Source organism: Lissotriton helveticus, chromosome 8 (genome assembly GCF_964261635.1).
Source record: "Lissotriton helveticus chromosome 8, aLisHel1.1, whole genome shotgun sequence".
Lineage (NCBI taxonomy): Eukaryota > Metazoa > Chordata > Amphibia > Caudata > Salamandridae > Lissotriton > Lissotriton helveticus.
The window spans coordinates 1,071,577,520-1,071,593,262 of record NC_136069.1 but is presented as its reverse complement, the minus strand read 5'-3'; the positions used below and the strand labels follow the sequence as shown (position 1 = coordinate 1,071,593,262).

The 15,743-nt window shown below is 50.0% G+C and overlaps 2 protein-coding genes across 7 annotated transcripts in view; one reads left to right on the top strand and one right to left on the bottom strand.

The window, feature by feature from the left end:
• The window catches only part of LOC144773109 (betaine-homocysteine S-methyltransferase-like), a 656,112-nt gene that overhangs the window by 10,029 nt on the left and 630,340 nt on the right, over window positions 1-15,743 (top strand). The gene's annotated exons all lie outside the window — the stretch shown is intronic.
• The window catches only part of ERCC5 (ERCC excision repair 5, endonuclease), a 212,442-nt gene that overhangs the window by 97,228 nt on the left and 99,471 nt on the right, over window positions 1-15,743 (bottom strand). Inside the window, exon 12 of the mRNA XM_078657970.1 lies at window positions 9,289-9,502. Coding sequence (XP_078514096.1) covers window positions 9,289-9,502 — 214 coding nt within the window. The remainder of the gene's footprint in view (window positions 1-9,288; window positions 9,503-15,743) is intronic.

The window sequence follows — 15,743 nt, the reverse complement described above, 5'->3', positions numbered from 1 at the left end:
TTATACAGAGGGTTCTGTTGTTGCTGCTGTAGTTGGCTTTGTTTGAAGGGACGAAAAGAAGACCTCCCAAAGCCCCTGAACTTCCTGGTGGTAGAGCCTTTCGCTTGCAGGCCCAAAGATCTAGCCGTCGCCCGGCTATCTTTGAACCTCTCCAATGCCGCATCCGCTTTCTTTCCAAAGAGGCCAATGCCGTCAAAAGGCAAATCCATAAGAGTAGCCTGAACGTCTGCGGAAAACTCTGAAGACTAGCCAAGCGGCTCTTCTGGTGGCCACTGAAGAACCCATCACTTTAGCCACAGAGTCCGCCGTGTCCATGCCACTCTGAATAACCTGGCGGGCTGCCGCCTGAGTGTCCGAGACAACCTCATTGAAGTTTTTCCTGTCTTCCTCCGGAAGCTTAGTTAACAACTGCTTTACCGAATCCATTAAGGCATGCACATACCTTCCCAGTAGGCATGTAGCATTTGTAGATTTCAAAGCCATGCTACCCGAGGAGAAAACCTTTTTAGCAGCTTGATCCAATTTCTTGGAGTCCTTATCTCCAGGAACCTGGGGAAAAGAGCCTGCTGACCTGTTCGAGCAAGCGGCCTGCACCACCAGACTTTCTGGCGAAGGATGAGAAGCCAAGAACTCAGGGTCACCAGGTGCCACCCTATATCGCCTCGCCACTGATCTGGACACCGCAGGTGCAGACAAAGGCTTTTTCCAGACCTCTAAAATCGGTTCAGCCAGAGCCTCAGTGAATGGCAGAGTCGGCTCAACAATTGAAGAAGGCGAATGTAAGACCTCCGTGAGGATATTAGATTTGAACTCCACTGTAGGCAAAGTCAAATATAGAAACTCTGCAGCCTTTTTGATAACTACATGGTATGGCACCACATCCCTAGAGGGTGCGTCCGAAACCACAGGCAACCCCCATTCTGGAGAAAGTTCCAGGCTACTTGCACTATGCAGATCCTGAAAGCAATCCTCCTGCTCCTGAAGCTCGCCTTCCTCCACTTCAGGGTCACCATATTCCTTCTCCTCCAAGAGACGCTGGTCTCTACGCCTCGACCACTCCAGATGAACCGAAGTCGTCGGATCCGGTAATGACTCCGACGGAGTCAGAGCCGGCGTCGAACGAGGGACTGGAACAACTGGAGGTTGAGAAGCCGGAACCGGCGTCGAGCCCCAATCCAAATCCCGAGGTCGCTCCGGAGCCGGCGAAGCTGTGAACGGAGTTGATGACCTCGGCGGCGCCGTACCGAGCCAAGGACGATATGGCACCAGCATAAATGGTAGAAAAGGCGCCGGAGCATAAGCTTGCGGGACACCCAAGTTAAATGACAAAGGACCCACGGGCCTCGCAGGTGCTCCAGTGGGGTACATCGCCCTCGCATAAACACCAAACATGGCATTTAAGAAATGCAAAGGGTCCTGACCAGGACCAGGAAAGGGAGGGTACGAACCCAATGGCTGCTCCGAAGGAGGCTGCTCCGGATTCGGCTCCTCTTGATCCTTTTGACCTTCCAGGTCATCCTCCGGAGCCGGTGTCTGAGGAATTCCCACGTCCTCTTCATGCTCCGAAGACGAACCCGAAACCGGATTCGGTCCTAGCTCCGGATCCGGGGAATGCTCTCGAGACTGTACCGGCGAGGCTCCACCTTCAGGCTCACCAGCAGGAGAAGGAGACACAAAGCCCTTATGATGTCTTCGAGAAGACTTCCTCTTCGAGTACGGCGACCCCGAATGATGCCGAGAACTAGGCTTCTTCCTCTTGTGCTTTCTCTTCGAGGATCCCGAAGCATGTCCAGAAGCCGACTTTGACGCCGACTCCGACCTGGCCCTCAACCTCGACCTCGATCGTGACTTCGATCTTGACTTCGGCTTCGATCTCGAGCGTCTAGATCTTGACCTCGAAGATCTCTTGGCTTCTTTACCTTTAACTTTGGCCAGAAGAAGTTTTGCCTCCCGTTCCCGCAGAGCCTTAGGATTCATCTTAGAGCAGGATCGACAGCCCTTGACATCATGATCCGAACCCAGACACCACAAGCAATCTTCTTGTGGATCGGTAATCGACAACATCCGGGCACACGAGCCGCACTGCTTGAATCCCGTCTTCTTCGACGACATCTTCGACGAAGAACAGAAACAGTAACACACAAATAGTTACAAAGTCACTATCTGAATCACAGAAGATCCCAGAAACCATTAGCGTCGACGACGCGGAAAAAAGGGAACTGATGTCATCACGCCGACGTAGGCCTAATAAGGAGTCAGTGACGTCAGACAGAGTCGCGCGCGATGCCGTGCTCCTATGACGTCGTCCACGCCGGCGTGCTACAAAGAATTTTCCGAAAGTTGCTGACGCAAGGAATTAGTTACTTACCTGTACACTATAGTTCTCCAGTATTATCTTTCATAGATTCACATGCTTGTATCTTCCCCGTCGTCATGGTGGGAGTCTCACGGTAACAGAATGACCAAGCAGTATCATAGAGAAGAAAAACTGCATAGAAAATCCCCATAGGGGCTGTATTATTTGGTAACCAGACCATATCTTTGTTTGGACCAAAAGCCAGCCAATCAGCATTGCTGCCCTGCCCTCACACTCCCCAGCAGAAGCTTCCTGCCTCAGATTTCCGTCCCCGAGTGAGAGACATGGATAAATACCGAGAAACAGGATCTGCCTGAGAAACGGGGAGGCGGGCGGGCGCATGTGAATCTATGAAAGATAATACTGGAGAACTATAGTGTACAGGTAAGTAACTAATTCCTTCTCCAGTATTACATCTTTCATAGATTCACATGCTTGTATCAGAGTAGTAAGCAGTGCTCACCAAATTAGTAGCGTTTCCAGGACAGAACTAAAAAAGGAAGCTCTGCCGTAAGACAAAGGTATAACAATACACATCATAATATAAGAAATACGATAAATGCATGTTGACACATAAATCAAAGTATTGCATAGACAACAAAACATGCCATTATGTCATACCTTACTGAAAAAGACGTTTCAGAACAGCTTGTCCCACTGCCGTGTCCTCTTTCCACGCAGTGTCCAGACAGTAGTGTCTCGTAAAAGAGTGCACGCTCTTCCACGTTGCTGCTCTGCAGATGTCAGGCAGCGCCACTCCTGCAAACAAGGCCATCGAAGTTGCCATCTTCCTTGTGGAATGTGCATGTACCTTAGAATCTAGCGGCTTCCCCGCTTTTTCATGACATTTCAGGATAGCTGCGGAGATCCATCTGGCAATACTCAGTCTTGACAAAGGAAGACCCTTCCTTTGCCCTTCAAAAGCAATGAACAATTGCTTGGACTTGCGGAACGTTTTTGTCCTTTCAATGTAGAACTTTAGGCATCTGGAAATGTCTAAAGAATGTAAGGCTCTTTCTGCCTCCGATGAAGGATTGCTGAAAAAAGTAGGCAAAATAATGGGTTCATTGAGGTGAAAAGATGTTGCCACCTTGGGAATAAAGGTAGGATTTGTCCTTAGGATAACCCTGTCTTGACGAAATTGTAAGAAGGGTTCCTCCACTGAAAAGGCCTGGATTTCACTAACCCTCCTTGCTGATGTTAAGGCGAGAAGGAGGGCCGTTTTCCATGACAGGAACTGCAAATCTGACTTGTGAATAGGCTCGAAAGGAGGCCTCATAAGCTGTGATAGTACTGTGTTGAGGTGCCACGGCACAGGAGGGCGTTGGATGGGTGGATAAACCCTAAAAAGTCCCTTGATAAACTCCTTTATTATCCTGGAGGACCAGAGAGATGGTTCATTTGGCTTCCGCCTGAAGCGCGATATTGCTGCCAAGTGTACCTTGACCGAGGCATGCGACAGACCTGCCTTAGATAGTGACAGCAGGTAAGGGAGGATACCTTCAGGTGGTACTTCAAACGGATGCAAGTTTTGTCTGCTGCACCAATGGCAGAAACGTGTCCATTTCGCTGTATATGTTTTGTTTGTTGATACAGCTCTAGCCTGTGAGAGAACATGTCTGCATTCTTGTGAAATGTCTAGATTTTGAAACTCCCGCTCGTGAGGTTCCATGCTGACAATTTTAGAGATTGTAGATTCGGATGCAGAATTTGCCCTTCTTGCATGGAGATGAGGTCTTGAAATGTCGGGAGCTGGATTTTCTCGCCCCTCGACAAAAGAAGTAGGTCTGGAAACCACGCCTGTCTCGGCCAGGCTGGTGCTATCAGTATGATCCGGCACGGTTCCAATCTCATTTTGCGCAGTACTCGCGGTATCAACGGGAAGGGAGGGAACGCGTATGCAAACCTTCCTGTCCAATCCATGAGGAATGCATTTCCCTTGGAGCCCTGTTGATGGTATCTGGACGCGAATTGAACGCACTTTGAGTTGTTTTGCGTTGCGAACAAATCTAATGTGGGAGTGCCCCACCTTTGAAACAAGAGGCGAACCTGAGTGTGGTGTAGTTCCCACTCGTGCATCGCCTTGGTAGTACGGCTCAGGGCGTCCGCCCGTGTGTTGAGGACTCCCTGAATATGCTGAACCTGAATTGAAATTCCATTGGTTATGAGCCATTTCCAGATTCTTTGCGCCAATGTCGACAGTTGTTTGGATCTCGTACCGCCCTGCTTTAGTAGGTAAAACATGGTAGTGGTGCTGTCCGTTTGGATCAGTACTGACGATTGGCGTATTCTGGGGAGAAATGCTTGAAGACCTAGGAACACCGCTTTGAGCTCCAACATGTTTATGTGAAGCTGAGCTTCCCAGTCTGACCAAAGGCCCTGAATTTCCAGCTCCTGAAGATGCGCACCCCATCCTTTCAGCGAAGCGTCCGTTGTCATCATGAAGTCGTGATCTAGAGGAATGAAGCTCAAGCCTTGATCCAAGTTCTTTCGAATCTTCCACCATGACATTGCCACCTTCATATGGCTCGTGATGGTAATGCGATCCTCGAAGGTACCTTTGGCCTGGGCCCACTGCTCGTCCAGTTGTTCCTGCAAAGGCCTCATTCGAAGCCGACAGTTTGGCACCAGAGGGATGCAGGATGACATCATCCCCAACATGGATTTGTATATCCTCACGGAAGTGGACCTTTTTGCTTGAAGAGCTGCCGTTAGCCTCATGATCTTTCCCATTCGTTCTTCGGAAGGGTAGGCTTTCCCTGCACTGGTGCATATCCATGCCCCCAGGAACTGGATGCCCTTGGCCGGAGTCAGCGAGGATTTCTCTAAGTTGGTCTTCAGGCCCAATCGCTGAAACAGCCTGATGCAGCTCTGAAGAGATGTTTCTGCCTCCCTGAAGGATGGACCTGTCACCAGCCAGTCGTCCAGATATGGGTAAATGTAATGCCCTTGCAGTCTTAAATGGGCTGCCACCGGGGCCATGCATTTGGTGAATACCCTCGGGGCTGACTTGAGTCCGAATGGCAGGACCTTGAACTGGAAGTGGCGACTCTCCACAACAAATCTGAGATACTTCCTGTGCTTCCGAAGAATTGGAATATGGAAGTACGCATCCATGAGATCTAAGGAGGCCATGAAGTCGTTTTGTTTTATCAGTAGAAGAATTTCTTGTAACGATAACATTCTGAAGGGTATCTTTTTTATGTATCGATTTAGATCCCTTAAGTCCAATACCTGCCTCCATTTCCGGGTTTGTTTCTTTTTGATGAGGAAGAAATGCGAGTAAAAGCCTTTCCCTCTGAGATGTTGCGGCACTTCCTCTATGGCTCCCTTTTGCAGAAGCGAGAGAACTTCCTTCTGCATTTCCTGGCGATGTTTGCTGAGCCTGAGTACTGGGGGTTGATCCGGAGGTATCTCCACAAATTCCAGAATGTGGCCCCTGCTTATGACATCTAAAACCCATTTGTCCGATGTAATGGACATCCAGTTGTTGTAAAATTGAGACAGATAGTGGTCTTTGTCGTGGATCCGTTGTGTGGGGAGCGCCGGCCTGAAATCATTGACGTCTATTAGACTGCTGAGGTTTCCCCCTGGCGTTAGATTTGCCTCTGGACTGTTGTTGGTAAGAGGAGTTGGAGGACCTGAATTGGTTGTTAGTGTTATACTGTCGATATCCCTGCTGATTGTACGGCTGATATCGGTTGCACTGAAAAGAGGATCTTTGATTAAATTGACCTCTTGAACCTCTCCTCCGAAAGGACTGAAACCTTCCTTGCTGAAGTGATCCCAGCGCTCGAGCTGTATCCGTGTCCGATTTTATGCCTTGCAACGCCTCATCGATATGCTTTCCAAATAAGTTTTCACCGTCAAAAGGCATATCAACGATTTTCGCCTGTACCTCTGGACGAAAAGACGTCGCCTTGAGCCAGCCCTGTCTGCGAAGCGAAACCGCTCCCGCCATCTGCCTGAAGGCCATGGACGAAATATCCATGGCGATGTCGATAGATTCGGCAGCAGATTTAGAGCCTTCCTTAAGTATGGCTGCCGCTTCCTCCTTTTTGTCCTCTGGAAGAGCAGAAAGTATGGGTGCAATATCAGACCACATTTGCCTGTTGCATCGTCCAAGCAGTGCCATAGCATTTGCCGCTTTAATGGTAGAGGCAGCCATGACTGCAAACCTCTTACCTGCTCCATCCATTCTCCTTCCCTCCTTGTCAGGTGGCACTAGGGAAGTAGCCACCGGGTTCTTAGAGTTTCTTTGTGCCGCCTGCGTCACAACTGATTCAGGCCTGGGGTGCCCAATGAGGCAGGCTTTTGTGGACTCTGGGGCTCTGTATTTCTTGTCAATGCGGGGAACTGAGACCGCAATAGACGCAGGTGTTTTCAAGATCTTCAGACCCTCCTCCCAGATGTGAGGGATAATTGGAATAGAGCGAAGCGACCTCTTGTTTTCATCTTTGAAGTCATACAAGAAACAATCCGTTTGTTGTACCTCAACATCCAGATTGAATCTTTTGGCCGCCCTTTCCATGAGATCATGAAAACCTCCGATATCTTGAGGAGGGGAGGTAGATTTGAGTGGTTCAGGCGATGCAGTCGATGGTAAAATGTATTCGTCCCATTCCTGTCCTGAAGCATCCTGAACGAGTTCTCCTTCTTCAGGCTGCTCATCCTCGTCGGATTCCGTAAGGTCGTCCCTTATAGTAACAACCTGCGGCGATCTCACCCCCTGTTCTTGTTGAGCAGGTGCTGCAGGTGTCTGAGAGAAAGGCGTCTGCCTAGCTGGTTGCGAGGAATTCGCCTCTGGGAAGCGACGGTAGTAGTCATTCAACATCAACCTAAGATCAGAGACAAGGTTGAGGGGTATAGACATCGTCTCCTGATGATCTTCCTCCCTCGAGTCCTCATGCTGCTCCTCCTCTTCTTCATCATAAGCACCAGATTCCTGAAATGACTCATATCTGGAAGATTGTGGTCTGTCCTTGAAGGAATAAACCTCCTCTTCATCCGTGTCTTGGCTCTTTATCTGCAGCTGAGAAGGACTGTAGGCGGCACCTGAGGACTCCTCGCCATCTGAGTCCTGCTCTAGCAATGAGGACGGCGGCAAAGGTGAAATCTTTGTCCACGAGGTGAACTCTGCAGCTTCACTGATGGTAGATGAACCCCTTGTAGACTGAAAAGACCGGATCGAGATCATGGTCTTCGACTGCGGTGATTTGAATGCTTTTGCGGAAGAAAGCACGATTTTCGTCGACGGAACCGTCGTCGACGGGCCTTTCGTCGACGGAACCATCGTCGGTGGGACTTTCGTCGACGGAACCACCGTCGTCGGAACCATCGTCGACGAGACCTTCGCCGACGGGACCATCGTCGACGGGACCTTCGTCGACGGGACCTTCGTCGACGGGACCTTCGTCGACGGGACCTTCGTCGACGGGACCTTCGTCGACGGGGCCCCCGTAGACATCTTCGACGTCGAACCTGTCGTCGACGGAGTCGTCGTGGTCGTCGTCGACGGCCTGTTCGTCGACATTGAGATTTTACTCGTCGATGTTGTAATCGTAGACGTCGCAGTCGTCGACGTAGCTTTAGACCTTATCGTCGACGAAGCCACAGTCGTCAACGAAGTCGTCGTTGACGGAGCCGAAGTCTTCACCACAGATCTTGGAGCAGGAGCCAGCGAGCTGGTAGAGGGTGCAGACCCAGGTTCCTTAAGACTGGACTGTCTCACCACAGGAGTAATAGGAAGAGATGCGGTTGATTTCTCCTTAGTTTTACTCTTTTTAGACTCCACTCTCTCCACAGAAACAGAAGCCTTTCTTTTCTTGGGAGTTGAATGAGAAGATCCCTCCTCAGAATCTGAGCCTGATGTGGCCTTCTTCTTCTGAAGCCATAACAGTAGTCTAGCCTCTCTGTCTCTTTTAGTTTTGTCAGAAAATTTTCTACAAAACTTACAGTCTTTCACCAGGTGTTTAGGGTGGAGACAGTAAAGGCAGTCCTCATGTGGGTCCTCAGAGAACAGTCTGGCCTTCCCACAGGACCTGCATGGCCTGAACAGCCTCTTTTTAGAGCCGTCAGCCATTATAAGAGAAATAAGTACACACAGTACCTTAATGTAGAAGACAGGAAACAAGATTCCAAAAGGTCAAAAGTTCACTCAGGAACAGAAGAAAACTGAGCAGAGCTCAGGGAGACTCCTTATCACACGAAGGCGGTTGGAAATCTGAGGCAGGAAGCTTCTGCTGGGGAGTGTGAGGGCAGGGCAGCAATGCTGATTGGCTGGCTTTTGGTCCAAACAAAGATATGGTCTGGTTACCAAATAATACAGCCCCTATGGGGATTTTCTATGCAGTTTTTCTTCTCTATGATACTGCTTGGTCATTCTGTTACCGTGAGACTCCCACCATGACGACGGGGAAGATACAAGCATGTGAATCTATGAAAGATGTAATACTGGAGAAGGGGGATATTCACAAGGTGAGGAATCCACTGGCAGATGTATCTATCAGAATATAACACTGTCAATTGAGCGATTCGTGTGCTGCAAGCACACAGATCGTTAATATATATTTTTTAATTCAAAGTTTGGAAAAAAATAACTAAACAATTAGATAAACGTGAGCTCAAAAAAGAGGATTCTTACTGACTGCTGTGATGAGCCTCTGACTATGTACTTTGAGGAAGCATTTAACAATTTGACTTATATTACGTCCCTTTGACCAGACTATCAGTACCATCAGAGCACGTTCTTGATACGATAGACCATGTTCCATTAAATGATTACAAAGTGTTCTGGAAGACAGCTCCCAATGAATGCCCAGAAGGTGAAATTGAAACTCTCAGTCCCAGCTAAAGTCACAAGCTGCAACATGTTCTAAACAAAGCACTTCTAGTTTCCATTATTGCCTTTGACTGCACACACAATGTCTTACCAAGCTGGTTATGAATGTCAACATACTGGTAGTATTCCACGTATTTGTTATGGCTAAAGAAGTTTTTGTAAACATGCCGTGCCCCAAACAACCAAATATCGCTGTCATCAGTGATCGTCCCAGATGTCTGATCAGTGAGATCCAAGATAGCACACTGGGCTTCAGCTTCAGTTGGAGCCACTATGTACGGAACGCCAAACAGACGCAAAAGCTCCTGTAGAAAAGCAAGGCACATTAAAGCCAACCAAAACTTGAATCTTGATGCATATGGTATGTTGCCAAAACTTTTTCAGTACCAGGCAAATTTTGTGGTAAACAGAGGACAGACCTTAATTGAGTGAACACATGATAAAAAGTAGAAAACAAAAGCAAAAAATTATGTATGCAGTGCATAAAAGAAGCATTCAATCAGTGGTAAGGAAGTAAAAATGTAGCATCACATCAAAATTATCGTACATCTATTCCCAACCAGCCTTCTTTTTCATCTTTTTATTTTATTGTAAATAAATAACTATAAAAAACACGATCACATACAAAGCTGTCCTGCCACATTGCAAAATAAATACAACCTCCTAAACTTCAGAAAAAGGACTAGACCCACCCATTCAGCTACTCTTTCTTCATGTAGCTTCTTTTATCCACCGCACTCCTTCATTTCACCCAAGTCACTTTGAAACAACATAGGGGCATTATAAAAGTCTGATAACTAAATATAAGAAACATAAAATTAAAGGGGCAATGCTGAGCTAGATACTCATCTGTATAATCTCTTAAATCTGCTCTGCCATAGTCAATTACAAACTTTAAAATGACCAAATGGAGGCAAAAAGATGAATGGCATGTCCCGCTTACGTACAATTTTCTTTCACCCTTATCTGCTTGCTCCTCATGCTTCTATTTTTTTTAATTTAATTTGCTATCAAGCTATGCCCTTAATCCAGCAGGAGAGCCACGTAAAGTAGCCAGTGCCTGGTACTTATAGGCAGAATATAGGAATAAGAGCACCAGATTCACTATAGGTGGATGACTTCATGCCACATTCCTGAAAAATCGCGAAGCTTCCATTTATGCACATAATATGAAGTGGCCATAAAAGTGGCTTGCATTTCATTAATAAGAGAATAGGATTTCTGAAATATTATAGAAGTTGCCTTTGCTCTGGTAGTGGGTGAAAATCTTCTGGGACCGTACCAAAATCTAAACCCATTTACAGAAACGCTTTGCCTTTTACACCCCAGCTCGTTATTTGCGCGCTCTGTCCCAGCGCCTGCCTCTGGTCCCCCGCTGCCAACGTCCGAGGCTTGGAGGCAGCTACTTGGCAAGCAAAGCGGCGGCTGCCTGGAACGCTCTTCCTCAACACTTCGGAATATCCAGGATACGTGCATCTTTAAGAAGAATTTGAAAACTTTTCTCTTCGCCTAACTATCTGATGCTCACTTCTCTTTGCTCCACGCCGGGACACTTACGAGTATCTGCGTGTGTTACAAATTTAAATAACATAACATAACATAAACAGGCTCACAGCAACCATGCAATTGTCCTCACTAAAGTGTTACATGGTTTTGTGCACCCACATTGTGGCAAACTCAATCTTCACATGAAACACTGCAGGATTTCTTGGAGCCTAGAGACTTAGGACTGGGGTGACAAATCAAATGGATTAGTTAAGCAATTATTTGCCTGGTGGTGCTAGAGAAACAATATGCTGGCAGGAGTGCCCTTTAAATTGCCTCTCTCAACTCAATCCATAATCACATACTTAACAGTGAGATTAGGGGACCTATATGGCTGATTCAACAGTCATGAAGAAATTCAATCAATCAATCAATCAGGTCATTTGTAGAGCGCACTACTCACCCGTAGGGTCTCAAGGCGCTGGGGGGGGGGGGGGGGTGCCGCTACTGCTCGAACAGCCAGGTCTTGAGCTTCTTCCTGAAGGAGAGGTGGTCTTGGGTCAGGCGCAGGTTGGTCGGAAGTGAGTTCCAGGTCTTGGCGGCCAGGTGGGAGAAGGATCTTCCTCCTGCTGTCGCTCTTCGGATGCGGGGGACGGCGGCGAGGGCGTGGTTGGTTGATCTGAGGAGGCGCTTGGGAGTGTAGAAGTTGATCCGGTTGTTGAGGTAGCTCGGGCCTTGGTCGTGTAGGGCTTTGTGTGCGTGGGTGAGGAGTCGGAAGGTGATTCTCTTGTTGACCGGGAGCCAGTGCAGGTCTCTCAGGTGTCCGGAGATGTGGCTGCGTCGGGGGATGTCGAGGATGAGTCTCGCCGAGGCGTTCTGGATCCGCTGGAGTCTCTTCTGGAGTTTTGCCGTGGTTCCGGCGTAGAGGGCGTTGCCGTAGTCCAGACGGCTGGTGACGAGGGCTTGGGTGACCGTCTTCCTCGTCTCGGTGGGGATCCACTGGAAGATCTTACGTAGCATGCGCAGGATGTTGAAGCATGACGAGGAGACGGCGTTGACTTGTCTGGTCATGGAGAGGGAGGAGTCCAGGATGAAGCCCAGGTTGCGTGCGTGGTCTGTCGGTTTGGGTGCGGTGCCCAGTGCGGGGGGCCACCAGGAGTCGTCCCAGGCGGAGGGCGTGGAGCCCAGGATGAGGACCTCCGTCTTGTCTGAGTTCAGTTTCAGGCGGCTGGTCGTCATCCATTCGGCCACGTCTCTCATCCCTTCGTGCAGGTTGGCTCTGGCGGTGGCGGGGTCGTTGGTCAGGGAGAGGATCAGCTGGGTGTCGTCGGCGTAGGAGATTATGTTGAGGTTGTGTTGGCGTGCGATGGCCGCGAGGGGGCTCATGTAGACGTTGAAGAGGGTGGGGCTCAGTGAGGATCCTTGAGGGACGCCGCAGATGACTTCGGTGGCCTCTGATTTGTACGGTGGTAGGCGGACTCTTTGTGTTCTTCCGTTGAGGAAGGAGGTGATCCATTCCAGTGCCTTCTCCTGGATTCCGGTGTTGCTGAGGCGCTGTATTAGGGTGCGGTGGCAGACAGCGTCGAAAGCCGCGGAGAGGTCCAGGAGGATGAGGGCCGCTGTTTCTCCGTTGTCCATCAGGGTTCGAAGGTCGTCGGTGGCGGCGATGAGGGCGGTCTCGGTGCTGTGGTTTGCTCGGAAGCCGGACTGTGAGGGGTCGAGGGATCCATTCGTCTCGAGGAAGGCGGCCAGCTGTTTGTTGACGGTCTTCTCGATGACTTTGGCCGGGAACGGGAGGAGCGAGATGGGGCGGTAGTTCTTGAGGTCGGTGGGGTCTGCTGTGGGTTTCTTGAGGAGAGCGCTGAGTTCGGCGTGCTTCCAGCTCTCAGGGAAGGTGGCGGAGTCGAAGGAGGTGTTGATGATGTCCCGCAGGTGGGGTGCGAGGACAGCGTCGGCTTTGTTGAAGACGTGGTGAGGGCAGGGGTCAGTCGGAGATCCGGAGTGGATGGAGTTCATGGTGCGGATGGTGTCTTCGGTGCTGATCGGGGTCCAGGTGCGGAGGGTGGTGGTGGGTGGCGTCGTTGCGGTTGTGGCTTGCGTTGGTTGGTTGTTGAAGCTGTTGTGTATGTCCGTGATCTTGTTGTGGAAGTAGGACGCGAGGGAGTTGCAGAGTTCTTGCGACGGGGTGATGTCGTTGTTTCCGGCGTTGGGGTTGGATAGCTCTTTCACGATGTTGAAGAGTTCCTTGCAGTTGTGTGCGTTGTTGTCCAGCCGGTCCTTGTATGCATTTTTCTTGGTGGCGCGGATCAGTTGGTGGTGTTTCCGGGTGGCGAGCTTGAGGGTGTTCATGTTGTCCGTCGTTGGTTCCCTTCTCCAGGCTTTCTCGAGGGCTCGACAGTTCTTCTTGGAGCTCTTGAGTTCGTCGGTGAACCATGGTGTTTTTCTGCTGCATGATCGGCTGGGTGGGGTTCTCAGAGGGGCGAGTTCGTCCGCGCAGTCGTTGATCCATTTCGTGAGGTTGTCGGCGGCCTGGCTGGGGTTCGCTGAGTTGGCGGGAGGGTGCTGGCTCAGGGAAGCAGTGAGCTGGTCGGCTGTGATCTTGTTCCAGCTTCTTCGAGCAACCTGTTGCTGGTGGTGGTGGATCGTCGTTCTTCTGAAGGTGAAGTGGACGCAGCTGTGGTCCGTCCAGTGGAGTCCTGTTGCGTGGCTGAAGGTGACGTCTTTGCTGGATGAGAAGACGGCGTCGAGTGTGTGTCCGGCGAGGTGGGTGGGGGTGGTCACCAGTTGCTTGAGTCCGAGGTTGTCGAGGTTGTCGAGAAGGCTGATGGTGTTGCGGTCGTTGTTGTTCTCCAGGTGGAAGTTGAGGTCCCCCAGGAGGATGTAGTCGGCGGAGGGGAGAGCGTGCGGGCTGATGAAGTCGGCGATGTCCTCGCTGAATCGTGTGCGTGGTCCCGGGGGTCGGTAGATCAGGGTGCCTCTGAGGGTGGTCTTCGGGTTGATGTGGATCTGGAAGTGCAGGTGTTCAGCGGTGGTGAGGGTGTCATCGGTGTTGGTAGTGATGCGGATGGTGTCTCTGTGGATGATGGCGATGCCTCCTCCGGTCTGGTTGGCGTTTCGGTCCCTCCGGGTGATCTTGTAGCCCTCTGGGATGGCGATGGCGATGTCTGGGGCTGAGGAGGTGTTCATCCAGGTCTCGGTGATGAAGGCAACGTCGGGGGTGGTGGTGTCGAGCAGGTTCCAGAGTTCTACGGCGTGTCTGTGGACGGAGCGGGTGTTGAGCAGGATGCACTTGAGGTGGGTGCTGCTGGAGTTCGGCTTGGTGGGTTCAGGGAAGGTCCGGATGCAGGTGAATTTGCAGGCGTGGCAGCTGAAGGGTCCGTGGGTGTGCTTTGGGGCGGCTCGGTGACATCCTGGGAATCGGCCGGTGTTGAGTGCGCTGAGGTCGGCGGCGCTGTAGGTTCGTCGGGTCGGCTTCCGTCGGTGGGGGCCAGGGGTCCTGGCGCTGGTCGCGGTCCGGTCGCGGACGGGCGCAGACGGGCTTACCTTTGGCGCGCCTTCGGCGCACAATCGGCGCGCCCGCTGCGCGTGACCGCTGCGCGTTCGCACGGTCGCCATTTAAGGCGAAGTGCGCGGGTGGGCGGGTCAGCTGGGAGGCGGGAGCGGGGAGGGAACACAAGGAAAAAAGGGGCGGGGTCGCAAGTGGTGGCGGGAAGCGGGGGCGGCGAGGGAGGCGGGAAACAGGACCGGGGACGGCGAAACAGGCACAAATTCGTCACAAAACACGCTAAATACGGGCCAAAAAAGACTGGGGGATAAAGAAACAAGCACAAATTACAGGTGGCGCAAAACAAGGGGAGAGACAAGAAAAAACAAGCACAGATTCTTCCCAACACGCTAAACACGGGCAAAAAAAGACTGGGGGATGAAGAAACAAGCACAAATTGCAGGTGGCGCAAAACAAGGGGAGAGACAAGGGAACTCAAGCACAATGCAGGCAAGACAGGCAGCGAGGCAGCGCACAGCGGAGGGGCACACGCATCAGCTGGTGGCCGTGCGGCGCGGGGGGTGTCCCACAAATTGACTACTATAACATAATAAAACTTCAGAGCTGGCTCTGAAATTCTTTCTTCTGTCTCAAGTGGGACTCAATGTTGCTACAGACAGACAATATTATTTTGGAGCCTATGTCCTGTTTGGTTAAAGTCTGTCAGTCAGTAACACTTTATTTTGGCAGGTTACAGCCATAAATGTACATAATGCATTATAATTTTAATAGCACATCATCAAAAGGGACGGTCTGGGGAATAATAAAATTGGAGAAATTAAAAATAAGCATAAGAAAAACGCTAACAGATATCAAATACAATCCCAGCTACCTAGTATCAGAAGCAGCATCAAACACCCGGGCAGAGATGGGACATGAGGCCTTTAGACGTGCATTAATATTACGTTCAAGGGCATCATTAAAAGCATATTGAACAACAATTTCTTAAAAAATAACCTGAATAAATAGATTAAAGATAAAAAAAATTAAAAAATGTAAGAAGAATCGAGAGGTACAGGGGGTGTTAAGAATAATGAATCATATCACAATTAAAGAGCATCCGAATTCTCCACACAGCCTATCATGTGACGCCTACGTTTACACCACATTGCGAATAAAAACTTGGCGATTGTAACAACAAAAACTGGGCAGGTATCATATTTAAATATCATATAGGCCACACTATAACTTCTAATACCCAGATTCCTACAAAGTTGGAGAATCCATTTAGACCTAGCCATCCTATATGCAGGACAAAAAAAAAATCACGTGGAGCTCAGTTTCTTCTACAATTTTGCAACCGGGCATAACTGCTTTTTATCCTCCGCCCACCTGTTTGTAAACACATCGAGAGGAAGCGTCCCGTGCCTGAATTGGAGAAACAGTTTCTTGGCTGCTAAGGGCTAAATGATATCAAGACCAGGCTCCAAACTATAGGACTGTTTGACGTCCAGGAACCTGGAAGTAAGACAAGTGGAGACTATAGACTGAATTAGAAGCTCCATTCTATTACCAGT